Here is a 23245-nt window from a genome sequence, read left to right as displayed (position 1 = left end):
CCGGGGTTCGCCCGCCGCCCCGACGCCGCCGCTCGTAACAATGGATCGATCGTGCCCGTGACGCGGAGAAGGAAATTTTGTTCGGCGCGAGTACTCTGCTATCTGCTCGTAGTACGTACGGAAATAATGACGTCGTCGTGACTGACTTCCGTACGAATCTCGACCGACCGCCGAATCCCCGCGTGTGATTGGCCGATGACGCGGCTGAGAGAATGCCGGACACACAGGCTCGCTCCCGGCGCTTCGCGGTGAACGCTCGCGGCGAGTCGACGCCGTCGCGCGCGCAGAGATCGCGCGCCCTCACGACCGCACCAAAGGTACGCCACGTCCCGCGCTCGATGACAATCGCGCGCGGCGATGTGAACGAAGCCGCGCGTCCGCGCACGCGGCGCGGCGGGCGCGTCGTCGCGCGTCGCCGCGCGTCGCGCGCGCCGGCGCCGCGGCCTCGCGCTCTACGCTTCGGTCCCCTCTGCCGTCGTCGTCGTCGACGCGCGCGCGCGTCGGCGCGGCGTCGCCCGCGCGCGCTCGCGATCGATCGTTCGCGTTCGAGACGTCCTCGACGCGATCGACGTCGCCGCGACGCGCGACGCCGCGGCCGTCGCGCCCGCGCGGCGCCCGCGCGCGGTCGAACGAATCGCGCCAGTCTCGCGACCGCGCCGGCGCGGCCGCGCTCGTCTCATCGATCGTTCATCACTAATCCACCGCCTCCCCGCCGTCGCGTCCTCCCTCTCTCCCAGGTCGCGATGGCCGAAGTCACGCAGACGACCGGGTCGCCGTTCATGGCGGCGCTCGGGAAGATCAAGGAGACCACGATGCACGTCGTGGGTCAGGTGCGCGTCGCCCCCGCGCGCGGGCGTCCTCCGCGGACGCGCCCTCCCCGAGGCGACTGGAAGAGCGCGCGTTCGCTTCGAAGAAGCCGTTTGAACGATTTTTGGATTTCCCCACCCCGCGCGCGCGCGTCGGACCGACGAAACGCATACCATCAAACCGTTTCTCGTATTCACCACACACGTCACCCCCCCTACCCCCGCACGATACGCGCGCGCAACAGAGAAAGCCGATGAGCGAGATCTTAGACCGCACCGCGTACCAGAGGCCCGCGTCGTTCAGCGAGGCGACGGGCCGAATGCAGAAAAACTTGAACTACTTCAAGATCAACTACATCCTCTTCACCGCGGTCGTCCTCGCGGCCTTCATCATGTACCACCCGTCGAGCCTCGTGATGCTCGGCGCGATCTCCGCGGCGTGGGGGTACGTCTACATGGTGCGAACGGAACCGTTGAAGATCGGCGAGCGGCCGGTGTCCGATCGCGAAAAGTTTCTCGGCATGTCGGGCGCGTCCATTCTCGCCGTGTTCTTCATGTCTTCGGCGGGGAGCGTGATGTTGTCCGCGATGGGCGTCGCGCTGCTGTGCATCGGCGCGCACAGCGCGGTGCGGGTGCCGGACGATCTCTTCATCGACGACAGCGCGAACGAGAACGGTTTCTTCTCGTTTTTGCAGCCGCCCAGACCGGGGCTCACGGGTGGCCCCGCGTGACGCGACGGCGGGCGAAGGACGGATGGATGGATGAATACTACTACTACTACGATTTTAAGCACGGGTTGAGCCGCGGGGTTGGGTTGTAAGGGTGACGTACGTCGACGCATCGGGGAAGGGAACGGACGGCGGCGGCGCGTTCGCGTGTATAGTGTAGGATTGTCGACGCACCCTCGCGTTTATTGCATCGCCTAGTACTCGCAGACGCGCGCGCCACCCCCTCTCTCTCTCTCTCCACGCTCTCTACCACCCCCGCTGCCGCTGCGACAGCATCTTCGGCAAGAACCTCGCCGCGGAGATCTGGTAGTTGGAGTAGTCCATAACCTGCCCCACCGTGAGGAGAAACTGCGCGCCGAGAAACGCCATAGAGATGGAGTTCATGACGAGATCCGCGCGGAGAACGAACGCCTGCGCGACGATGTAGTAGACGTGAAGGAACAGCGAGAACCCGGCGAGGGTGAGCGAGAATAGTAACGGTTTTGTCGTGAGCGTTTTGTTTCCTTTGCTCCCCAGAAACAGCCGCGTCGGCTCCGTGAGCAGCCACAGGAACAGAAACGAAAACTCGTATTCGAACACCTCGTCCGCGTAGGGCAGCTTGTTTCCCTTCCAGCAGAATAAAATGAACGTGAGGACCCAGAACACGACGTCCCACAGCTTGCCAAAGTACAGAGACACCTCGAGGGCGAGGGAAGGCGCTGCGGGCGCGAGCGCGGACGGAGCGGGGACGGCGCGGGGGGAGGGGGAGGGCGGTCAGAGATTCGATTCGTTCGACGCGAACGACGACGGAGGGAAAAATAAAATTCGGAGAAGAGCCGCGGCAACAACCGCCGCGGCGACGCGGCCGCGGACGACGCGCGGGAGCCGCATCGCGCACCCGCCATCCCGTCCGAGCTCTTCCCGCGCGTGCGAAGGCTACTCGCGATGCGCGATGTCCGCGCGCGCGACGGTGTGCGAGACGCGCCGTCGGTTGTGCGACCGCGAGACCCCGCCCCGCGGACGCGTCCCCCGTGTTTTGAACGGGTCGATGCTGTGCGATGCGCGCTCGCGAACTTTTTCGCGAGCCGCCCGCGACGTGTCGCTCCTTCCGTCCCACCCCCCGCCGCTCCCGCCCACCCTCTCTCACACCGAGCCCGCGCTCCGACGCGCGTCAACGATGCCCGTCATCGCGTCGTCCTCGCTCGCGCGCGCCGCGCCCGTCGCGGCGTCCGCGCGCGCGTCCCAAACCCGACCGCCGCGCGCGCCCCCGCGCGTCGCCGCCGCTTCGAGATCGTCGCGCGTCGTCGTCGGGTTTCTTCGATCCCCGCGAAAACGCGGCCCGATCCTCCCGCCGCTCGCGCACCGCGCGGTCGTCCAGGAGGACTGCGACGCCGACTGCGTCGCGGAGACGTGGGAGGAGCTCGAGGCGGAGGTCGCGAACGAGGTCGTCGGGAACGTCATGACGCCGCGCGCGAACGTCTCGTGCGCGCGCGCGTCGGACAACGTCCTCGACGCGCTGGAGGTGCTGGTGTCCAATCGACACAGCGGCGTGCCCGTGCTCGACGACGACGAGCGCGTCGTCGGCGTCATCTCGGAGTACGACCTCATGGTGCGGATCGGCCGCGAGGGGAAGAAGCAGAGCGAGAAGGATGACGGGATGTTCCCGAAGATTGGGCGCTGCGACGAGTTCGGAGGCGCGTCGTCTCCCCCCGAGCCGCCCTCGAAAAACCCCAGCCAGATATTTCCTTCACCCGTCGTTTTCGCCTTTCGACGAAATCCTTCACCGGAACAGAACCGCTCGAGGCTCGTTCGACCGACGACTGACGCCCTTTCAAAACCGACCAAATCCTTTCACTTCACTCCACTCCTACAGGGAGCGTGAAAGACATGTGGAGCCGGTTCATCGACCTTCAAGACCGCATGGAGAAGGCGCAGGTGACGACCGTGCGCGAGGCGATGCACGACGCGATGACGTGCACGCCGGAGACGCTGCTCGTGGACGCGACGGACGCGATGTTGAACGAGCGCCGGCACAGGATATGCGTCGTCGACGAAGACGACAAGGTCCGTTCTATCTTACACTGTTCCCCGTACGACCGCGTCGGCGTGGTGAACGCCGTTCCTTAAGGACTTTGCCCGGCGTGTCTCTCCGCCCACCCCTAGCTTTCAATCCCCGCCCGCGACGCCTTTCAACTCCAACTGACGCCTTTCAACTCCACCCCGACATTCTCTCGTATGGAACGACCCTAAGCTCCTCGGGATCTTAACCAGAGGGGACATCATCCGGAAGTCGTACGAGGCGTTTTCGCGCGGACGAGCGTCCCAGGCGGGGATGTGACGGGACGTTTGGGACGCGCGCGAGAGAGAGGGCGTGCGATACTAGCAGAGGCACGCGGCGGGAGGTGGTCCGGTTTTAATACTCAAACTACGACACGAGCGACGCGAGTGACGAGCGTACACGTACTCGCAGCCCGAAAACCACAGTGACACGTGCCAAAACTCCGAAAGTTACGGCGCGTTGCGCGCTCGCGCCGCCGTAATTCCTTCCGCGAACGAACGTCGCGCCGAGGCGTCACAGCGTCAGCGCGCGTCCGCTCGGCCTCGAGACGTCTCGCCTCGCGACCGCGCTCCTCGCGACCGCGCTCCTCGCGACCGCGCCGAGAAGACACTCCTCGACGACGACGCGATGGCGCGCGCGGTGAAGGGCGCGGGGAAGGGCGCCGCGCTGAAGCGAAAAGATCGCCGCCAGGCTAAGTTCAACCCGGGCGTCGGGCCGCACTCGGTGAAGCCCGTCGGCGGCGCGAGCGCGACCGACGACGCGACCGCGACCGCGACCGCGACCGCGAAGAAGAAGGCTTCGAAGTTCCCGGGGAAGGTGGGCAAGAAGCGCAGGGCGGAGGAGAGAGGCGGCGGCGGCGGCGAGCCGTTCGTGGCGGTGGCGGGGATGGACGCGCCGAGCGAGGGCGGCGGCGGCGGCGACGGCCGAAAGCGCGCGAAGACGGCGGGACCCCCGGGAGGCTCGGTGAAGACGCTCGGCCTGAGCAAGAAGCACGGCGACAAGGAGAGGCACGCGTTCGCGTCCAAGAGGGAGCAGAGGCAGTGGGCGGAGGAGCAAAAGACGGCGCACAAGCCGAACCACGCGACGATCGTCGCCGTGGTCGCGCTGTGGGAGAAGATGCGAAGCGAGAAGAGATCGAAATCGACGTCCAAGGAGGAGAGACGAAGGATCGTGTCGGATATTTTCCGACAGTGCAAGGGCAAGATCGTGGACCTCGCGAATAATCACAAAGGTTCGAGGGTGATTCAGGCGATCCTGAAGCACGGCGCGAAGGAGGACGTCGACGCCGTGTACGCGGAGTGTAAGGCGCACGTCTCGCCTTTGGCCAAGTCGCTCTACGGGCACTTTCTCGTGAAGCGACTCGTGGACGCGACGCCGAAGGAGAAGCTCCCGGAGCTCCTGAAGAGCGTGAAAGGGACCGTGCGAGCGCTCGCGAGGCACCCGATCGGGAGCCAGGTCCTGGAGTCGCTGTACTGGCCCGCGCCGAACGCGATCAAGCGATCGATGGAGTGCGAATTTTACGGCGCCGAGTTCGCGCTCTTCGGCCCCGGCGGCGACGGCGCGTCCGCCGCGGGGGACGCCGCGGTGACGTCGCTTCGCGACGCGATGCTTCGCAAGCCGCCGGCGCAGAGGCAAGGGATGCTGCGGCAGATGAACAAGTGGCTCCTGCCCGTGCTCGAGAAGGGCTTGGTGTCTCCGTCGCTGATACACAAGGTGTTGGCAGAGTATCTGGACGTCGCGGGGCCGGGGACGAAGGCGCGTTCTATACACTGGTCCCCATACGACCGCGTTGGCGATGTGGACGCCGATCCTTGAAGACTTTTCCCGTCGTCTCTCTCTGCCCAGGGTCCCTCGCTTTCAATCCCCGCCATCGACGCCTTTCAACTCCATCTGACGCCTTTCAACTCCACCCCGACGTCGCTTTGTATGGAACGACCCTAAGTTCGAGGCGGCGCACTCCGTGAGCGGGCCCGCGTGCCTTCGCATGATCCACACGAGGGAGGGCGCGCACGCGTTCAACATGATGCTCACGCACGCGGGCGCGAGGCAGAGGAAGGTGGTCGTGAAGGCGCTGAAAGGTCAGGTGGGGCGGATCGTGAGGGACGATCACGCGTCCATCGCCGTCGCGTGTCTGCTGGACTGCGTCGACGACACGCGGTTGTCCTCGAAGGTGATCATCGCGGAGCTTCGGAACGAGGGGATCTTCGAGCTCGCGTGCGACCGCGCCGCGCGGAGGGTTCTGTTGCACGCGTTGCGACCGCGAAGCACGCGGTACATTCACCCGCACGCGCTCGCGACGTTGCCGGACCCGGCGGAAGTGCGGCGAGCGGTGGAGGAGAATAAGAAGGCGCTCGCGCTCGGCGGCCACGGCGTCGGCGGCGAAGAAGACCGGGACGCTGACGTGGAGGATGCTGACGTGGAAGAAGACGAAGCGGACGGCGACGACGAGATGATGGACGACGAGATGATGGACGACGAGTTCGGAGAGGAGGAGGAGGAGGAGGAGCCGCGGATGACGAAACGTCGGTCGCGCGCCGCGGAGGCGGGCGGCGACGACGACGACGACGACGACGACGACGCCCCCGCGGGCGGCGGCGACGACTCCGTCGACTTTGGCATCTCGCGCAAGGACGCCGAGACGAGGCGCCGCGAGCTGTTCGGCAAGGAGGGTCACCTCGCGCGGAGTTTGGTCGCGGCGTGCGCGACGAACGCGAGCGCGATGTTGCGATCGCCCGAGGCGTGCGACGTCTTGTTCGAAACGTGCTCCGGCGGCGCCGGCGGCGTCGTCGTCGACGGCGTCGGCGTGGAGCAGCTCGCGGAGCTGCACGACGCCGTCGCAGAGGCTGCGCGCGCGTCCGTCGCGGGGGAGGAGCCGGAGGAGGAGGAGGAGGAGGAAGGGGAGGGCGGCGGCGGCGGCGACGAAAAGCCGCGGCTGCCTCTCCACGAGGATTACTTCTCCACGCGGACGCTCCGCCGCATGGTCCTGGAAATCCCCGGGGCGGCGTCCCCAATCCCCGGGACGGCGTCCGCCGGCGGCTCGGCCGCGGCCGCGGCCGCGGGGACGGGCACGCCGCCGCCGGTCTTCGCGACGTCGCTGTGGGAGAGCGCGGTGTCGCGCGACCCGAACGCGTGGATCGACGGCCACGGCGCGAAAGTCGTCGCCGCGTTGGCGCGTCAAGTCGCGGACGACGCCGTCGCGGCCGAGGCGAAGAAGGCGATCGGCGCGCGCGTGAAGAACAAGACCCCGGAGGAGTGGATCGCGGGGTTTTTTAAGCGCTTCGACAAGAGCAAGAGCAGCAAGGGCGAGGGCGAGGGCGGCGCGAAGAAGAAGGCTGCGGAGAAGAAGGCGGCGGAGAAGCCGGCGACGGAGAAGAAGAAGGACGGAGGAGGAGGACTCGCGCCGGTGAAGACGAAGAAGACCGCGAAGAAGGACGGCGGCGGCGACGACGACGCCGACGCCGCGAAGGCGCCGAAGTCTCCGAAGGAGCTCAAGTTCTCCCCGCGCGCGACGCGCGCGCAGAGGGCGGAGAAGCTCGCGAAAGCCGGCGGGAAGAAGAAGTGAAGCGCGCGGCGGGGTACCGTACGTGTACACGTAGACCTTCGACCTTCGTTAAAAATATGATGAGCACAGCAGTTCGGCGCTCCCGAGGTCGCTTCGCCAACCTCCCTCCCTCGCGCTGTCATATCATATCGCCCCCCCCTCCTCCTCCGAGCGCGCGCGCGTCTCTCGCATCGCCCGCGCGCGTCATGGACGACCGCGGCCGCGCGCACGGCCCGTGGATCCTGAAAGCCCCCGCGGAGCCGCCGCGCGCTCCCGCTCCCGCCGCCGCCGCTCCCTCGGACGACGACGCCTCGTCTCCACCGCCCCCGCCCCCACCCCTTCCCGTCGCGCTGCGCCTCTTCTGCGTCCCGCAGGCTGGCTGCGGCGCGTGGTCGTTCCACGCGTGGGACGCGCTGCTCTCGAGCGTCGCGCCGCGCGTCGAGGTGATGCCGCTCGAGCTTCCGGGGAGGAACTCGCGCCACGGCGAGCGAGGCGACGAGTTTCCGACGCTGGAAGGTGCGTTCTATACACTGGTCCCCATACGACCCCGTCGGCGTGGTGAACGCCGATCCTTAAGGACTTTTCCCGGCGTGTCTCTCCGCCCACTCCTCGGTTTCAATCCCCGCCCTCGGCGCCTTTCAACTCCACCTGACGCCTTTCAACTCCACCCCGACAATCACTTGTATGGAACGGCCCTGGAAGCGCTCGCGGAGGCGGCGGCGGCGGGGATCGAGCACTTGCTTCCGGGCGGCGAACGGAGCGACGACGACGCGCCGAACCCGCCGTACGCGATATTCGGGCACAGCATGGGCGCGTGGATCGCGTTCGAGATGACGCGCGCGATCGAGCGGCGGCGGAGCGCGCGCGCGGCGGCGGCGGCGGCGACGGCGGCGACGACGGCGGCGGTGAGACTGCTTCCCATACGACCCCGTTCGCGTGGTGAACGCCGTTCCTTAAGGACTTTTCCCGTCGTCACTCTTCACCCGCGCTTCCCTTTCAACGTTTGACCGGTAAGACGTTCGACTGACCGATCGCTTCACACACGCAGCCGGCGAAACTTTTGGCGCTCCCGTTGAAGCTCTACGCGTCGGGAAACAGCGCGCCGTGCCTCGGCGGCGTCGAAAACGACCCGGATTCGATAACGCCCTTGATATCGACGTTACCGAGCGACGAATTCTGGACCGCGTTCGATCGGCGGTACGGCGTCAACCCCGCGCTTCAGAGCGAGGAATTGAAACGCTACGTCGAGCCGTCGCTGCGACGCGACTTCGCGCTCGTGGAGAAGTACCGCGGCGTGCTTCCAAACGATAATAACGCTCGTTACGAGGGCGTTAAGCCGAGAAAACTCCCTCGAGGCGTGCCCTTGGTCGCCATAGGCGCGAACGGCGACGAGAGGTACGCGAGAGAGCAGGTCACCGCGTGGTGCATGCACGTCGACGGCGGTTGCGGCGGGAGCGTGTTCGACGAGCGATGGTTCGACGGCGCGGCGCCGGAGACGCCGTCGGGGCCCGGGTCGGCGGGGCTGGGTCCCAGCGCGTCCCGCGGCGGCGCGCGGTGGGCGACGCCGCACCGGATCGTGATCGAGTACCCGGACGAGCTCTTGGCGTACTTGGGGGAGGACGTGAACGCGTTGGTGGCGGCGATGGGGGAGGCGCCGGTGGCGGCGGCGGCGGCGGCGTGAGCGAACTGATCAATAATAATGATTTTTTTTGATCAGATCTTCTCAAGCAGCTTCTCGGAGAGCGCGAAAGCGTCTGTGAATCTGACGCGTCCGAGCGCGGCTCGCGTGCTCACACCCTCCCGCGCGCGACATGACGACGTCCGGGGGCTCGGTGTCGTGGCCCGGCGTCGGCTGCGTCGCCGTCGGCTACCTGTTCGGCCGCCAGGAGCGCGAGTGCAAGCGGTGCGTCCCGACGCGTCGTTCAGTTCCTCCGAGAAACCGACGCGACGACAGAAGCGGACGAATTCCCTCTGACGACCCGACCCTCCCTCCTCCGTCCCTCCCTCCTCCCCGTCCACCAGCGAGGTCGACCGCCTGCGGAACATCCCGCGCTACACCGACTTCGCCGCGCTCGAGCGCGACGTCTCCGAGCTCGCCGCCGGCGCCGGCGACCCGAACGCTGGGCTCCTCGTCGCGCTCAGCGGCGTCGCGCGCGCGGACGACGCGGACCTCGTGCGATGCGACCGCGCGAAGGACGAGCGCGGGAACCCGCGCCGGTGCATCTACCTCGAGTCCACGGACGACCATCACGTCGCGCGGCAAGCCCCGCGAGGCGGCGAGTGGCTCCGCGAGTCGCAGACCGTGAGCGCGACGCAGCGAGAGGCAGCCGCGTGGCGACTGGAAGACGCGCGCGGCGATCGCGTCAACATGCACCGCGCGTCGTCGTTCGACCAGCGAAGCGACGCCGCCGTCGCGGGGGACTGGCACCTCGCCGTCGCGCACGACTCGTTCGAGCAGGCGCGGAGAGACCCGGTCGCGGATAACGGCTCCCCGGGGAACGTTTTAACCAACATCGGCGCGAGCGTCTTAAGGCGCGTTCTATACACTGGTCCCCATACGACCGCGTCGGCGTGGTGAACGCCGATCCTTAAGGACTTTGCCCGGCGTGTCTCTGCGCCCACCCCTCGGTTTCAATCCCCGCCCTCGGCGCCTTTCAACGCCAACTGACGCCTTTCAACTCCACCCCGACATTCGCTCGTATGGAACGACCTTAAGCGGGATCTACGACGCCAACATGGGCATACACATGCTCGGCGTGCGAAGGAGAGAGAAGATCCTGCCGCCGGGCGCGAAGCTCACCGCCGTCGGCGAGGTCACGCTCGCGGACGTGGGCGGCGACGACGGCGGACCGGGCGCCAACGGCGGCGGCGGCGTCGCGTCGAGGGAGCCGCGGTCGAGGGAGCTTCAAATGCGTCGGCCGCGACGGCGGTCGAGACGCGAGCGCGGCGGCGGCGGCGAGACGAAGACGAAGACGACGACGACGAAGCCGGCGTTCACCGTGACGCAGCGAGACTTCGACGAGTACGTCGACGGCCTCGGCACGGTGGGGGATTTTTTTCACGTCACGAAGACGGCGTTCATGCTCGCCGGGGTGGGGCTGCTGTTGAACAGATTCGTCCGCGCCAAAATCGTGGAGTGGCGCGAGCGGAGGTTTAAGAGGCGGCTCGCGGAGGCGGAGAAGGCGCGGCGGGAGCGCGAGGGCGGCGGCGGCGCGGACGGCGGCGCGACGGTTGACGATCCGTCTTCCACTTCCTCGCGAGGCGGCGGCGGCGGCGGCGGCGGCGGCGGCGGCGGCGAGCGCGCGCCCGGGGAGACGTGCGTCGTGTGCTTATACGAAGCCGCGTCCGTGGTGTACAAGGAATGCGGGCATTTAGTGTGCTGCGAGCTGTGCGCGCGGCGGATGACGCGGTGCCCGCTGTGTCGTCGGAAGAGCGCGTGGATGAAGGTGTTCAGGGCGGGGGGGTGACGTGATGAGGGGCTGATGCAGGGCTGGGCGACCGCGGCGAGCGACGGCGACTTGTCATAGCACGCGAAAATCGACGGATGCGAACAGAACGTCCGATGTAATACCACGACGCGCGCGCGAAGCTTCACGCGCGTCATCGAACACAGTCGGTCGCATACGGTATCGTATCATATTACGTATTCACAAGTAGGTAGTGTACGGAAGTACTAAACGCTCGCTCACATTTGCAGCACGGGCTCCTCTCCCGGGAGGAGCTGGAACGACGGCGTGCTCTTCGCAATCTCGAGCTCGGCCTCGTCCATGTCCGCGGCGATGTTCTCGTACAGCGGCGTGGACATGTACCGCTCGCTCGTGTCCGGAAGCATCGTGAGAATCACGGACCCCTTCGGCGCGTTCGCGGCCACCTTCAGCGCGCCCGCCATGGACGCGCCGCCGGAGATGCCGGTGAAGATGCCCTCCATCCTCGCGAGCTTCTGCGCCGTCTCGATCGACTCCGGGCCGGTGATCGGGACGAGCTCGTCGTACAGGTTCATCGCCTGCGCGTCCTCGAGCACCTTCGGGATGAAGTCCGGGGTCCACCCCTGGATCGGATGCGGGGTGAACGCCGGGTGCGAGCCCTTCGGCGCCCCCGTGGGCTTGCGCTCCGTCTTCGTCCCGGACGCGATGAGCCCCGCCGCCTCGGGCTCGAGAAGGACGATATTCACGTCCGGGCGCGCGGCTTTCAGGACTCTGCCGACGCCCTGGAACGTCCCGCCGGTGCCGTACCCGGTGACGAAGTAATCGAGCCGCTTCCCGGCGAAGTCGCTCAGGATCTCCGGTCCGGTGGTGGACGCGTGAAACGCCGGGTTGGCGTCGTTCTCAAACTGCGAGCACAGGAACCACCCGTGCTTCTCGCACAGCTCCTCCGCTTTCGCGACCATCCCGGTGCCCTTGCCCGCTTTCGGCGTCACGATCACCTTCGCGCCGAGCATGCGCATGATCTTGCGGCGTTCCACGGAGAAGGGCTCGGCCATGCAGATGACGCACTCGTACCCGCGTTGCGCGCACACCATCGCGACGGCGATGCCGGTGTTGCCGGAGGTCGCCTCGACGACGGTGTCGCCGGGTTTGAGGACGCCGCGGCGCTCCGCGTCCGTGATGACCGCGAGCGCGAGGCTGTTTGTTTTTAGGGAGGGTCACGAGAGAGGAGGAGGAGGAGGCGGTCGTCAGCGAGCGAGCGATCGTCGCGGAATAATTCTCGTCATCAGATATTTCCGGACGGACGGGCCGAATCGGCGTCGGCGTCGAGCGCGCGCTCGATCGACGACGCGCGCGCGTCGCGCGCGGCGACGATGTGAACCCCCCCGCGCGCGCGTTGATTGTTATCTCTTCACGCACCGATCCTTCACGGACGAGCACGGGTTGAAGAACTCCGCCTTGGCGTACATCGTCACGCCCTCGGGCGCGAGCTTGTTGATCTTGATGATGGGCGTGCTTCCGATCGTCTCGAGGATGTTTTCGTACAGTTTCGCGGACGTCCGCAGCGCGGCGGCGCGGGGGCGCGATCGCGGCGGCGCGACGCGCGACGGCGACGGCTTCACCGCGCGGCCGCGCAAGGACGCGCGCTGCGTGGCGAGCGCGGGGGTGAACGAGGCGAGCATCGTCGTCGTGTGCGGATGGAATGAACGCCGCGCGATTCGATTCGGTCCTGTCGTCGCGCTTTTCGTCATCTGTCTGGGATCGCGTCGCGTCGCGTCGTCGCGTCGGACCCCTCCGCAGTACCGACGCGCGCGTCGGCCGCGTCGTCCGGTCGCCAACCATGGCGTTCGCGGTGGGCCGGAGACGCGCGCTCGACGTCGTCTCCAGCGCGTTCGCGTCGTCCGCGAGGGGCCTCGCCGCGACGCGCGTCGCGCGACGCGCCGCGGCGACGACCGCGGCGGGGCGCGGCGACGCCGGCGGCGATCCGGACGCGCTCTGCGCGCAGATCGTCTCCTACGCGCGCTCCGAGCTCCGGCGCGGGCGACGCGACGTCGCGCGCGGCGTCCTCGAGCACGGCGCGTCGCTCGTCGCGAAAGCCGCGGGCGGGGACGCGCCCGCGGGCGCGATCGCGGCCGCGGAGTCGAGGGCGCACCTGGCGTGGGCGGCCGTGCAGTCGGTGCGCGCGCGGTCGTCGTCGTGGCTCCGTCGCGTCGTCCGATGCGATGCCGCGCGAGAAGAATCTAACAACACGTTCTGTTCTTCCTCCTCCTCCTCCTCCTCCTCCTCGCGCGACGCAGGACGCCGGCGAGCTCGCGCGCGCGCGCGACACCCTCGCGGCCGCGTGCGACGCCGCCGCGCGCGCGGGCCCGCCGCACTTCCGCGATCGCCTCGCCGCGCACGCCTTCGCCGCCGTCAACGCCGCGCGATTAGGCGCGTTCTGTTCGCGCGCGCGTTTCCTCGTGTTTCAACCACCCCTCGGGTTCAACATTCGATCGCGTCCCCTTTCAACTGATGATTTAACTGACCGATGAAAAATCTATGCGTCGCCCCGACCAGACGCGATCGGCCCGGGGGGCGCCGAAGACCTCCTCCCCGCGCGAGCGAACCTCGACGCGCACCTCGACGCCGTCGACGCCGCCGCCGCGGAGGCGATCGCGGAGGCGCTCGGGCACGTCGAGGACGGCGAGCGAACGCGCGCGTCGATGTCCCTCGCCGCGCGCGGGGTTCGCGCGCTGACGGCGTTGGCGACTGGCGACGCCGCCGCCGCGTCGAGAGCGGTCGACGACGCGACGGCGCTGCTGCTCGACGACGACGACGACGCCTCGCGCCTCGACGCGGCGCGCGCGTTCGACGCGCCGCACGGCGCGGTCGTCGCGATGGCGCTCAAGACGCTCGCGCACTGGTCCGCGCTGACGGGGGAGGGGGACGGCAAATCGCGCGGCGCGATCGCGCGGTATCGCCGCGCCGCCGCCGCGGCGGAGGAGGCTGCGGACGCGCCGTCGAACGACGCGTGCGTCTCCGCGATGTTCGCCGACGCGCTGCTCGCGGACGTGCAGCTCGCGCGCGCGCAGCATCTCGTGCGCGTCGCCGCGTCCGGCGGCGACCTGGAGGACGAGGAGGAGGAGGAGGAGGGAGAGGAGCGACCCCGAGATGAAGACGCGGCGCTCGCGGCGGCGGAGGCGGCGGCGGCGGCGGCGGTGACCTCCGCGGAAGCCCTCGGCGATCCCGCGCACCCGCGCGTCGGCCTCGCGATCGCGTGCAGCGGCGACGTGTACGTGTGCAAGGCCACGGCGGCGGCGAGGCGAGGCGGCGGAGCGGGCGGCGGCGCGACGGGCGACGGCGCCGGCGTCTTATTCGCCGAGGGTGCGTTCTATACACTGGTCCCCATACGACCGCGTTGGCGAGGTGGACGCCGATCTTTAAGGACTTTTGCCGTCGTCTCTCTCCGCCCACCCCTCCCTTTCAATACCCGCCCTCGGCGCCTTTCAACTCCACTTGACGCCTTTCAACTCCACCCGAGCGGCGCGAACAGGGCTCTACCGTGGCGCCTTGAAACTGCTCGGCACGCCGCGGCCGCCGACGGCGCTCGCGCACGACCCGGACGCCGCGTCCGGCGGCGCCGCGAGCGCGCACCTGCGCCTCGTCGCGTCGCTCGTGCACGCGAGGTACTCCGTCATCTTGCGCGCGAGCGGCGCGAACAGGCGCGTTCTATCTCACACTGGTCCCCGTACGACCGCGTCGGCGCGGTGGACGCCCATCCTTAAGGACTTTTGCCGGCGTCTCTCTCCGCCCACTACCCCTCGGTTTCAATCCAGGCACACCTCGACGCCTTTCAACTCCACCTGACGCCTTTCAACTCCACCCGAGCGGCGCGAACAGGGCGTCCGAGGCGAAGGAGTGGGCGGACGCCGCCGCGAAGGAGGTGGGACCGCCGGGGCGACACGGCGGGTGCGGCGGCGCGATTCGCGCGGCGATCGACGGGTTCGCGTCGCTCGGCGCGGACGTCGGGACCGCGGGGGCGGTGATCGTGGACGCGCAGACGATGACGCCGATGACGACGGGGGCGTGGGGGGATGGCGACGAGTGGAGGCCGCCGTTTAAGTGAGGAGAAGACTTGAGCAGGAGGGAACCAGAACCAGAACCAGAACGACGACGACGACGACGACGACGACGACGAGGATAGCGCGCGACGCGAACGCACACATAGCACGCACTAGCGGCGCGGAGCGCCTTCCGTGGAACGATAGAAGAAGCGTAGACTACACAGACGTCAGTACCCGAGCAGCGTCGACGAAAAGCGCGCAATGCGCGCGCCCGACCGCGTCGTGAACTTCCTCGCGAACAGCCAACACGGCTTCCGCGTCCCGATCCTTCCCAAGACGTCGGGTGATCCCCCGTAGGCGTACCCGCACGACCGCGCGCGGCCGCCGCTCGCGTCGTCGTCGCCCTCTGCGGGGTCGATGGTTCCATCGGTCAATAATCGAAAGGGTTCGCGATCGATCAAATTTTGAAACCGAGCCGAGGGTGGGCGGGTGAGAACCGCGATCAAGGAACGTTCGCACCTAAGATGACGTCCAGCTCGCGCTTCCCGAGGATGTTCGCGATCGCTTCGCGAGACTCTTGCACGGCGTAGAGCTTCGGATGCGCGCGCGTCGTCGGCCACCAGTTCGTGTACGTGACGCCCCGGCCCTCGAGCTCGCGCTCTATCCCTCGAAGCGCGAATAACGTCGGGATGTAGTGCTCGTCCGGGGCGCAGAACGTGCTCCATCCGTTCGCGCCGGTGTGAGCTGAGGTCGCCGCGTCGTCGTCGCCGCCGCCGCCGCCGCCGCCGCCGGCGGCCCGCCTCGCGGTCACGTTGCAGTGCTTCTCGAACGCTTCGAACACTTCGACGTCCTCCGCGACGATCGTCGCGTGCTCGCGCGTCATCGCGAACCACTGCGACCCTTTCCTCCACGCCCTCCTCGGGACGCCGTCCTTCGCCATCGCGACGCCGGGGTATCGATCGTTATGGTCCAGCGACGCCTCGACGTAACTCTTCGCCGGCTGCTTTTGGGTCGAGGGAGGGTGTTTGCCCATACGAGGCGACGTCGGGGTGGGTGGCGTTCAAAGGGCGTCAGTCGTAGTCGAAAGGCGTCGCGGTGTGTCGAGGACTGAAACCACGAGGGACCCTGGGCGCAGAGAAACGTAGAGCAAAGTCCTTAAGGAACGGCGTTCACCGCGCGAACGGGGTCGTATGGGGACCAGTGTCTGGTGGTAAAAAAAAGAACGCGCCAGCCCCGTGCCTCTCTCGTCCAACAGGTACGCGCGGACGAACGCGAAGCTTCGCAGCGGCACGCACGACTCGCTCAGCAACACGAACCTCATCGCGCTCGGCGACGCCTCGAGCGCGCGTCGCAGCAGCTTCTTCTCCGCGCGCACGAGCGCGGCGTCGCCCCACCTCGAGCGATGATATCGGGGTGGAGTTGAAAGGCGTCAGGTGGAGTTGAAAGGCGTCGAGGGCGGGGATTGAAACCGTGGGGTGGGCGGAGAGAGACGACGGCAAAAGTCCTTAAGGATCGGCGTTCACCACGCCGACGCGGTCGTATGGGGACCAGTGTGAGACAGAACGCACCTCGACGCCGCGACCGGGTTCGGGAGTAAGACGCGCGCGTTGAAGAGCCACGGGACGCGCGTGGTGGTCTCGTCGAAGACGAAGCCCGGCGGCGCGTGGACGTGGATCGCGTACGCGCTTCGGTCTTGGCGCGCGAAGAACTTGCCCCAGAGGTGGTCGTGCGGCAGCGCGCCGCGCGTGAGGAACAAGAACGCGATCGACGGCGGCGCGGCGGGGTCGTCGCGCGCGTCGCTCTCGCGCGACGACGACGACGACGGCGACGACGGCGACGGCGACGCGCGGCGGTCGAGGTAGACCGCGAGCGCGACGCCGAGGACGAACCCGATCGCGAGGCGGCGCGCGGTGTCGCGCCTCCGCCGCGCGCGCGCCGTCGCCGTCGTCGCCGTCGCCGTCGCCGTCGCCGTCGCCGTCGCCGTCGCCGCCGTCGCCGTCGTCGGCTCGTCCCCTAATAAACCCTGGCGCGACGCCGACGCCTTCAGCGACCGCGCGCGTCGACGCCGCGACGACGGCGGGCGCGCGCGCGAGGGGTGCCACGGCGGCGGCGACGACGACGACGGCGGCGGCGGCGGCGGCCAGTCCGCGGACATGACGCGAGACGACGCGCCGCGGCGTTTGCGCGCCGCGGCGGACGGAGGAAGGAGCGAAGCAGCGGAGGAGACGAACCGCGCGCGGGCCAGACAGGACTCAGGAAAAAGCGAGTGGACGGCGCGGCGTCTGGTAATCTGGTCGCGCGTGCGTTTTCTTACGAGTCTTCTGTTCACTAAAACGTTCGCTTCTATCACATAGCACCGCTCACCGCCTCGCGCGCGTCAGCGGCGACGTGTCCGCGTGAAGCCGCGCGTGCAGCAGCGCGCCCTTCGTCATCCCCTGCCGCCTCGCCTCCGCCTTCAGGTCGACGTCCTTGGGCCTTCCGCCGATCGGAGAGTTTGCAATCTTGGAGCCGCCGCCAAACGCGAGGCCGCCGCCGCGCTCAGCCGCCGCCATCGCCGCCGCGAGCCGCGCCTCGAAGTCGTCCGCGGCGGACGCGGACGCGCGCGCGTCGGCGCCTTCGCCGCCGCCACCGCGCGGCGATCGCGGTTTCAGCTCCGGCGGCGTCAGCTCCGGGCCCGAACTCGACGGGGGCTCGGCGTCTTCGGGCGGCGCGGCGGCGACGACGACGCGCGGCGCCTCGACGTTCTCCTTCTCCGCCACCGCCGCGGGTTCCTCCTCCTCCTCCTTCTCTTCCTCCTCCTCCTCCTTCTCTTCCTCTTCCTCTTCCTCTTCCTCCTCTTCCTTCTCCGCGGCGGCGGCCCGCGCCTCTTCGACGCGCGCGACCAAATCCGCTTTCAACCCGGTCGTGTCCAAGCCGAGCGATTTGAGCTCGGCGCGGAGTTTCACGACGGTCATCTTCGCCGCCGTCGTCGGCGGCGGCTTCTTCCCGGCGGTGCTGGATCCCGATCCGCCGCCGCCGCCGCCGCCCCTGGTGGAGCGTCTCGGCGGCGACGGCGCCGCAACTGGCTCCGGCGTCGGCGCCGGCGGCGGCGCCGCCGCGACGAACGGTTCGACGACGACGGGAATCGCGATCGGAATCGGCGCGCACGTCGTCGTCGGCGGGAACGGAATCCGCGTCGCCGGTCGCGCCGTCGCCGCCGCCGCGCGCGCGAGGAACGACGGTGGCGGCGGCGGCATCGAGCGCAGCGCGTTGTCGAGCATGAAGCTCGGCGGCGGCGGCGGCGGCGGCGGCGACGGCGCCGCGATCGGCGCGCGCGGCGCCGGCGCCGGCGAGTTCACGACAGGCTGGCGCGTCGACACCGGCGGCGGGCCGAAGCCAAAGTCAACGGGCGGCGGCGGGGGGGAGTTCATCACGGGCGCGCGTCGCGCCTGCGGCGGCGGCTGCGGAGAGTTCTGCACCGGCTGTCGCGACGCCGGAATCGCCACGGGCGAGTTCTGCACCGGCTGTCGCGACGCCGGAATCGCCACGGGTGAGTTCTGCACCGGCTGTCGCGACGCCGGAATCGCCACCGGAGAATTTTGAACCGGCTGTCGCGACGCCGGCGGCGGGTTGTTCGCGACCGCGCCGCCCGCCGGTCGCGTCGCCGCCGCCGCCGCTTCCCGCGGCGACCACGCGACGGGCGCGGGCGCGGGGCGCGACCCCGGGGGCGAATTTTGCATCCCACCCCCGCCTTGCGCGCCGAGAACAGCGCCGAGGTCTCCGCCGCTCTCCGCGGCGGCCATCGCCTTGGCGAGCATCGCTTCGAAGTCCACTTTTGGCGGGACCGGGCCGTCTTCGTCCTCGTCCGCGGCGGCGGCGTCGGCGGCGACGGCGGGCGTCTCCTCGGGCGCGGGCGCGGCTTTTTTCTTCGCCTTTTTCGCGCTGAGCGGCGGCAACCCGGGAGCCGGGGCGCGTCGCTTCATCGCGGGCGGCGCCGGAGCTGCCGCCGCCGCCGCCGCTTTTTCTTCTTCTTCTTCTTCTTCTTCTTCCATGACGACGTCCTCGACGTCTTTGGGTTCCTCCGGCGCGGGTCCCCCGGGCCCGGGCGGCTTCGACGTCGCCGTCGCGGCGCCCGGAGGCGAGTTCGCGACGCCGCCGGCGAGCGCGGATAACCCGCCCCCTCGCTCCGCGGCCTCCATCGCGGCGAGGAGCTTCGCCTCGAATTCGTCATTCGCGTTCGCGTTCGCGTTCGCGTTCGCCGCGGGGCGCGCGGGCTCGGACGCGGGCTCGGGCTCGGGCGCGGGCGCCGTCGCCGGCGCCGGCGCCGAGGCGAGAGCCGCCGTCTTTTTCTTCACCCGCCTCGCCGGGACGACGACGACGACGTCCGCGTCCATCATCGCCGCCGCCTCCGCCGCCGCCTGCCTCGCGGCGTTCACCCTCGCCTTCGGCTCGGGCTCCGGCTCGGGCTCCGGCTCCGGCGCGCGCGGCGGCGGCGGCGGCGGCGGCGAGTTTTGAACCGCCGCCGCGCGCGGCGGCGCCGCCCCGGGAGACGAGTTGGCGACGCCGCCTCCGAGCGCGGCTAACCCGCCGCCTCTCTCCGCAGCCGCCATCGCGGCGAGGAGTTTCGCCTCGAAATCGTCCGCGGGCGCGGGCGCGGGCTCGGGCGCGGGCGCGGGCGCGGGCTCGACGACCGTCTCTTCCGCCGCCGCCGCCGCCGCCGCCTCCGGGCCGGGGCTGGGCGCCGCCGCCGCCGCCTCCTCGTCGACGTCCATCATGCTCACGTCGCCGTCGCCGTCCACGACGATCGTCTCGTCGTTCTCGTCCACCTCCACGACGACGGTCTCGTCCGCTTCGTCGACGGCGCCGTCGAAGGATTGGACGCTCGGCGACGGCACGACGACGACTTCGATCGCGGGGGACGCCGCCGCCGCCGCCTCCTCCTCCTCCACCTCCTCCTCCGGCTCTTCCATCACGGGCGACGGCGCGAACGCGTGCGCCGCGCCGGCGCCCTTCCCCTTCGGCGTCATCGCGGGCACCAACCCGAAGTCTTCGCAATCGTCGCCGCCCAAGAAGTCGTCGTCCGCCGCGGCGGCGAACGCGTCCAGGCCGAGCGACGCGCGTCGGTTCCCGCGCCCGCCGACGCAGGCGGGGGATCTGATGACCGCCGCCGCCGCGAGCGAAGCCGCGGCGGCGGACGCGACCGGCTCCTCCGGCGCGGTCTTCGCCGCCGCGACGGCGGTGCGGACGTACCCGGGGGCTTTGAACACCGGCGACGGCGGCTCCCGCGGCGTCGTCGTCGTCGCGTCGACGGCGTCGCGGGGCTTCTTCGGCGCCGACGACGCCTCCGCGACCTGTACTACGACGCGCGGCCGCGGCGCCGCGACGACGGGCGCGGCGATCTTGATCGCGGGCATCGCGCTCTTCTTCGCGCCGCCGCCGCCGTCCTTCGTCTCCGGGGACCACGCGCGCGCGCGGATCTTCGACGCGTCGGCGGCGAAGGACGCGGGCGGCGGCCTCGGGAGCCTCGACGCGCGCGGCGAGGCGGCGAGAAACGCATCCGCGTCCTTCGCCGCGCGCTTCCCCCCGTACGGCGACGGCCTCGTCTTGATCTCGCCGAGGTTCATCAGCCGCGCGTTCTCCACGAGCGGCGCGGACGTCATCGGGGACGTCGGCAGCGATGTCGGTTTCGCCGCGGGGGAGCCCTCGGTGAGCCACGCGTCGTCCATGCCGGCGAGCGCGCGGGCGGGATCTGAGAGAATTTCGTTCCCCCGCGAGCGTTTTGCTGCGTGAGGGCGATTTCGTACAAAAGTTCATCGGTCGGTTGAAAGTAGGCGCGATCAAATGTTGAAACCGATGGATGGGTGAACGAACGATGCACGTGACCAGACGTGACTCGTGAGATGATCGATCGTCGAATGCGATTTTCCACGCGCAGGAGCAGAGCGAGATCGCGGCTGCGTCCGCGGCGCATTCGCGCTCGCGCGTGAACGCGTCACACCCCCCGCGCGTCACGTACGGAATGGCCATCGCGGGCATGCTCGCGACGCGCGCCGGCGGCGTCGCCGTCCCTCGCGTCGGCGCGACGAACAAGGCGCGTCGACCGCGCGCGCCGTCTCTCTTCGAAAAGCGAATCGAATCCGTCCGATCGCTCGGACGACGCGACGCGCTTTTGGGGTTTTTCTTCCGCCGCGTCCGGCGAGCGATCCGATCCGATCCCTCCCTCCTCCGCCCGCGCGTCTGTCTCCTCCTCCCCGTGATCCGCCGCCGACCGACGCCCTCGCCCTCTCCCACCACTCCAGATCTCCTCTCGTCGCGACGCGTCGTCCGTCGCGCATCGCGCGGGGCCCTCCGAGCCCGCGGCGCGCGCGGCGGCCGCCGCGCGCTTCGATTCGACCGCGCGCGCCGGATCCTCGCGCCGCGCCCTCGCCGTCGTCGCCGCCGCCGCCGCCGCGTCCGTCCCCTCCCCCACGCCGCCCGCCCCGAAGGAAGAGGTGGGCGTCTACGGCGGCCCCGCGCGACTCAAGGAGGGCCTGCGGCGACAGACGATGCTCATCTACGTCGCGGACGTGACGGGGATGATCAACCGCGTCGCCGGCGTCTTCGCCAGGCGCGGGTACAACATCGAATCCCTCGCCGTCGGGCTCAACATCGACAAGGCCATCTTCACCGTCGTCGTCATCGCGTCAAACGACGACGCGACGAAGCTCATCAAGCAGATCAACAAGCTCGCGAAGGTGAGAAAGGTGGAGAACGTCACGGACAAGCAGTGCGTGGAACGAGGACTGATGCTCGTCAAGGTTGCGTGCACGCCGGAGCAACGGGCGGAGGTGATCGAGATGGGGAAGATCTTCCGCGCGTCCGTCGTGGACGTCTCGAACTCGTCGCTGACGATGACCACGACGGGGGACCCGGGGAAGAACCGCGCGTTCCAGCAGGCGTGCTTGAAGTTTGGGATTTTGCAAGTCGCGAGAACGGGTAAGCTCGCGTTGAAGCGAGAGCCGGTGTTCTCCGAGACGCGCCGCCGCCGCGTCAAGCTCATGGCGGCGATGAAGGAAGCGAAAGCCGCGGTGCAAGGCCTCGGCTTGGACGCGGACAAGGAGTACGAGAACGCGCTCGCGTCGCGGATCGTGAGGGTGGTGTCGAACGTGAACAATCTCGGGGACACGTACGCGGCGATGGAGGGTGAAGACGGCGTCGGCGTCTGGGACGTCCCCGTGTTGTCGTCCGACTTCGCGGGCGGCGCAGGCTCGCAGCAGGACAACAACATCGATAAGGAGTACCCGGACGACATCCCGAAGATGGACCCGAACGCGAAGTACACGCCGCACACGATAAGCATCGTGGTCATGAATAAGCCGGGCGTGTTGGACGTCGTCACCGGCGTGTTCGCGCGTCGCGGGTACAACGTGCAGTCTCTGGGCGTCGGACCGGAGAAGACGTTCGACGTCTCGCGGATATCGACCGTCGTCCCGGGGACGTACGACGACGTCACGAAGCTTCTGAAGCAAATCCTGAAGGTGCCGTACGTTATATCCGCGGAGGATATCACGAAGACGCCGTACGTGGAGCGCGAGTTGATGTTGATCAAAGTCGTGTGCCCGCGAAGCGGCCGCGGCGAACTCGTCGACCTGTGCGACATCTTCCGCTGCAAAGTCGCGGACGTCTCCGAGGACACGGTGACGATCGAGGTCAGCGGGAAGGTGTCGAAGATCACCGCGATGCAGTCGCTTCTGGAGCCGTACGGGATCTTAGAGGTGGCGAGGAGCGGCCGCGTGGCGTTGCCGCGCGACAGCGGCGTGGACTCGAAGCTTCTCGCCGCCATCGAGGACGAGGGCGACCTCGAGTTCGCGTGAGCCGAGCGGCGAGCGACGCGGCGCGGCACGGCGCGGCGCGGCGGGGTCGAGTCGAGTCGAGTCGAGTCGAGTCGAGTCGAGTCGAGTCGAGTCGAGTCGGCGACGCGCGTTTTGGTTTGGATACGACTGTAATGTACGAGTAGTTGATCGATCGATCGCTCCGCGCGCTTCTCTCCGCGCGGGCGCCCTCCCCGCGCGTATACTGTGGTTCTTTTGAACTTAAAAGTCTTCCCGTCCGAGGAGAGCACGTCAGAGCCACGACGCGCCCCCGCCCCCCCAACCCCGCCGCCGCGCGCCGCCATGTCCGCCGCTCGAGCGCTTCTCGCGCGCTCGCTCGCGTCGCTGACGCGCGCGCATCACCACCGCCACCGCGCTTTCGCGCGCGCGCCGCCCGCGCGCGCGCGCCGCCCGCTGACGCCGCCGAGCGCGAGCGCGTTCCGTCGCGTCGCGTCGTCGCGCGGCGGGGTCGACCGACGCGAGGGCCCGCGATCGCGCCGCGCGATCGAGACGCGCGCGTCCTCGGGAGAGACGACGACGACGCCGTACGACGCGGACGCGCTCCTGAACAAGACCGGTGCGCGGCGCCGCCGCCGTCGTCGTCGCCGTCGCCGTCGTCGGAGGAGGAAGAGAGAAAAACTCACTGCGATAAAAAACTCACGCGCGCGCTCCCCTCACCCCCCCCCCCAGGCTTCCTCGTCACGGTGCAGCCCGGCAAGGGCGCGAGACCGATACACGCGACGACGCGCGCGGTCGAGGAGGCGAAGTATGTCCTCACGCGCGCGATCCGCCCGGTCACCGCGGTCGACCGCGTCGTCGCCGCGGCGGACGCGCT

The 23245-nt window shown here is 69.1% G+C and overlaps 12 protein-coding genes across 12 annotated transcripts; 8 read left to right on the top strand and 4 right to left on the bottom strand.

The window, feature by feature from the left end:
• The first annotated feature begins 669 nt into the window (after positions 1-669).
• Positions 670-1724, top strand: MICPUCDRAFT_28543 (uncharacterized protein). Its single transcript, XM_003061589.1, has 2 exons — positions 670-830; positions 1052-1724. The coding sequence occupies exons 1-2, from the start codon at positions 744-746 to the stop codon at positions 1535-1537; spliced, it is 573 nt and encodes a 190-aa protein (XP_003061635.1). The 5' UTR covers positions 670-743; the 3' UTR covers positions 1538-1724.
• A 56-nt stretch (positions 1725-1780) lies between these two features.
• MICPUCDRAFT_51008 (uncharacterized protein) lies at positions 1781-2418 on the bottom strand (the record flags this gene model as incomplete). Its single annotated transcript, XM_003061339.1, has 2 exons — positions 1781-2232; positions 2412-2418. The coding sequence occupies 2 exons, from the start codon at positions 2416-2418 to the stop codon at positions 1781-1783; spliced, it is 459 nt and encodes a 152-aa protein (XP_003061385.1).
• A 272-nt stretch (positions 2419-2690) lies between these two features.
• Positions 2691-3640, top strand: MICPUCDRAFT_51007 (uncharacterized protein; the record flags this gene model as incomplete). Its single annotated transcript, XM_003061588.1, has 2 exons — positions 2691-3211; positions 3391-3640. 2 exons carry the CDS (start codon positions 2691-2693, stop codon positions 3638-3640), a joined length of 771 nt encoding a protein of 256 aa, XP_003061634.1.
• Positions 3641-4199: 559 nt separating this feature from the next.
• MICPUCDRAFT_51006 (uncharacterized protein) lies at positions 4200-7134 on the top strand (the record flags this gene model as incomplete). Its single annotated transcript, XM_003061587.1, has 2 exons — positions 4200-5360; positions 5515-7134. The coding sequence occupies 2 exons, from the start codon at positions 4200-4202 to the stop codon at positions 7132-7134; spliced, it is 2781 nt and encodes a 926-aa protein (XP_003061633.1).
• Positions 7135-7319: 185 nt separating this feature from the next.
• Positions 7320-8794, top strand: MICPUCDRAFT_51005 (uncharacterized protein; the record flags this gene model as incomplete). Its single annotated transcript, XM_003061586.1, has 2 exons — positions 7320-8018; positions 8162-8794. 2 exons carry the CDS (start codon positions 7320-7322, stop codon positions 8792-8794), a joined length of 1332 nt encoding a protein of 443 aa, XP_003061632.1.
• A 130-nt stretch (positions 8795-8924) lies between these two features.
• MICPUCDRAFT_51004 (uncharacterized protein) lies at positions 8925-9691 on the top strand (the record flags this gene model as incomplete). Its single annotated transcript, XM_003061585.1, has 2 exons — positions 8925-9016; positions 9136-9691. The coding sequence occupies 2 exons, from the start codon at positions 8925-8927 to the stop codon at positions 9689-9691; spliced, it is 648 nt and encodes a 215-aa protein (XP_003061631.1).
• Positions 9692-10193: 502 nt separating this feature from the next.
• MICPUCDRAFT_20226 (uncharacterized protein) lies at positions 10194-10580 on the top strand (the record flags this gene model as incomplete). Its single annotated transcript, XM_003061584.1, has 1 exon — positions 10194-10580. The coding sequence occupies one exon, from the start codon at positions 10194-10196 to the stop codon at positions 10578-10580; it is 387 nt and encodes a 128-aa protein (XP_003061630.1).
• A 218-nt stretch (positions 10581-10798) lies between these two features.
• Positions 10799-12220, bottom strand: MICPUCDRAFT_20162 (uncharacterized protein; the record flags this gene model as incomplete). The annotated part of the gene is made up of 2 exons (XM_003061338.1): positions 10799-11735; positions 11958-12220. 2 exons carry the CDS (start codon positions 12218-12220, stop codon positions 10799-10801), a joined length of 1200 nt encoding a protein of 399 aa, XP_003061384.1.
• Positions 12221-12378: 158 nt separating this feature from the next.
• Positions 12379-14384, top strand: MICPUCDRAFT_51001 (uncharacterized protein; the record flags this gene model as incomplete). Its single annotated transcript, XM_003061583.1, has 3 exons — positions 12379-12793; positions 13095-13901; positions 14071-14384. The coding sequence occupies 3 exons, from the start codon at positions 12379-12381 to the stop codon at positions 14382-14384; spliced, it is 1536 nt and encodes a 511-aa protein (XP_003061629.1).
• An 816-nt stretch (positions 14385-15200) lies between these two features.
• MICPUCDRAFT_4179 (uncharacterized protein) lies at positions 15201-16352 on the bottom strand (the record flags this gene model as incomplete). Its single annotated transcript, XM_003061337.1, has 3 exons — positions 15201-15570; positions 15835-15975; positions 16156-16352. Coding segments are annotated over 3 exons (708 nt in total), but the record flags the coding sequence as incomplete, so codon positions are not given.
• Positions 16353-16893: 541 nt separating this feature from the next.
• MICPUCDRAFT_48210 (uncharacterized protein) lies at positions 16894-20286 on the bottom strand (the record flags this gene model as incomplete). Its single annotated transcript, XM_003061336.1, has 1 exon — positions 16894-20286. The coding sequence occupies one exon, from the start codon at positions 20284-20286 to the stop codon at positions 16942-16944; it is 3345 nt and encodes a 1114-aa protein (XP_003061382.1). The 3' UTR covers positions 16894-16941.
• Positions 20287-20579: 293 nt separating this feature from the next.
• MICPUCDRAFT_50997 (uncharacterized protein) lies at positions 20580-22413 on the top strand (the record flags this gene model as incomplete). The annotated part of the gene is made up of 2 exons (XM_003061582.1): positions 20580-20699; positions 20860-22413. 2 exons carry the CDS (start codon positions 20580-20582, stop codon positions 22411-22413), a joined length of 1674 nt encoding a protein of 557 aa, XP_003061628.1.
• Between the last annotated feature and the right edge of the window lie 832 nt (positions 22414-23245).

This window comes from Micromonas pusilla (genome assembly GCF_000151265.4).
Source record: "Micromonas pusilla CCMP1545 genomic scaffold MICPUCscaffold_10, whole genome shotgun sequence".
NCBI lineage: Eukaryota > Viridiplantae > Chlorophyta > Mamiellophyceae > Mamiellales > Mamiellaceae > Micromonas > Micromonas pusilla.
This window is presented reverse-complemented; position numbering and strand designations above follow the sequence as displayed.

Coding starts and splice junctions, on each gene's coding strand:
- MICPUCDRAFT_28543 (XM_003061589.1), top strand. CDS start 744: ATGGCCGAAGTCACGCAGACGACCGGGTCGCCGTTCATGGCGGCGCTC. Junction 831..1,051: donor CGATGCACGTCGTGGGTCAG/GTGCGCGTCGCC, acceptor CGCGCGCAACAG/AGAAAGCCGATGAGCGAGAT.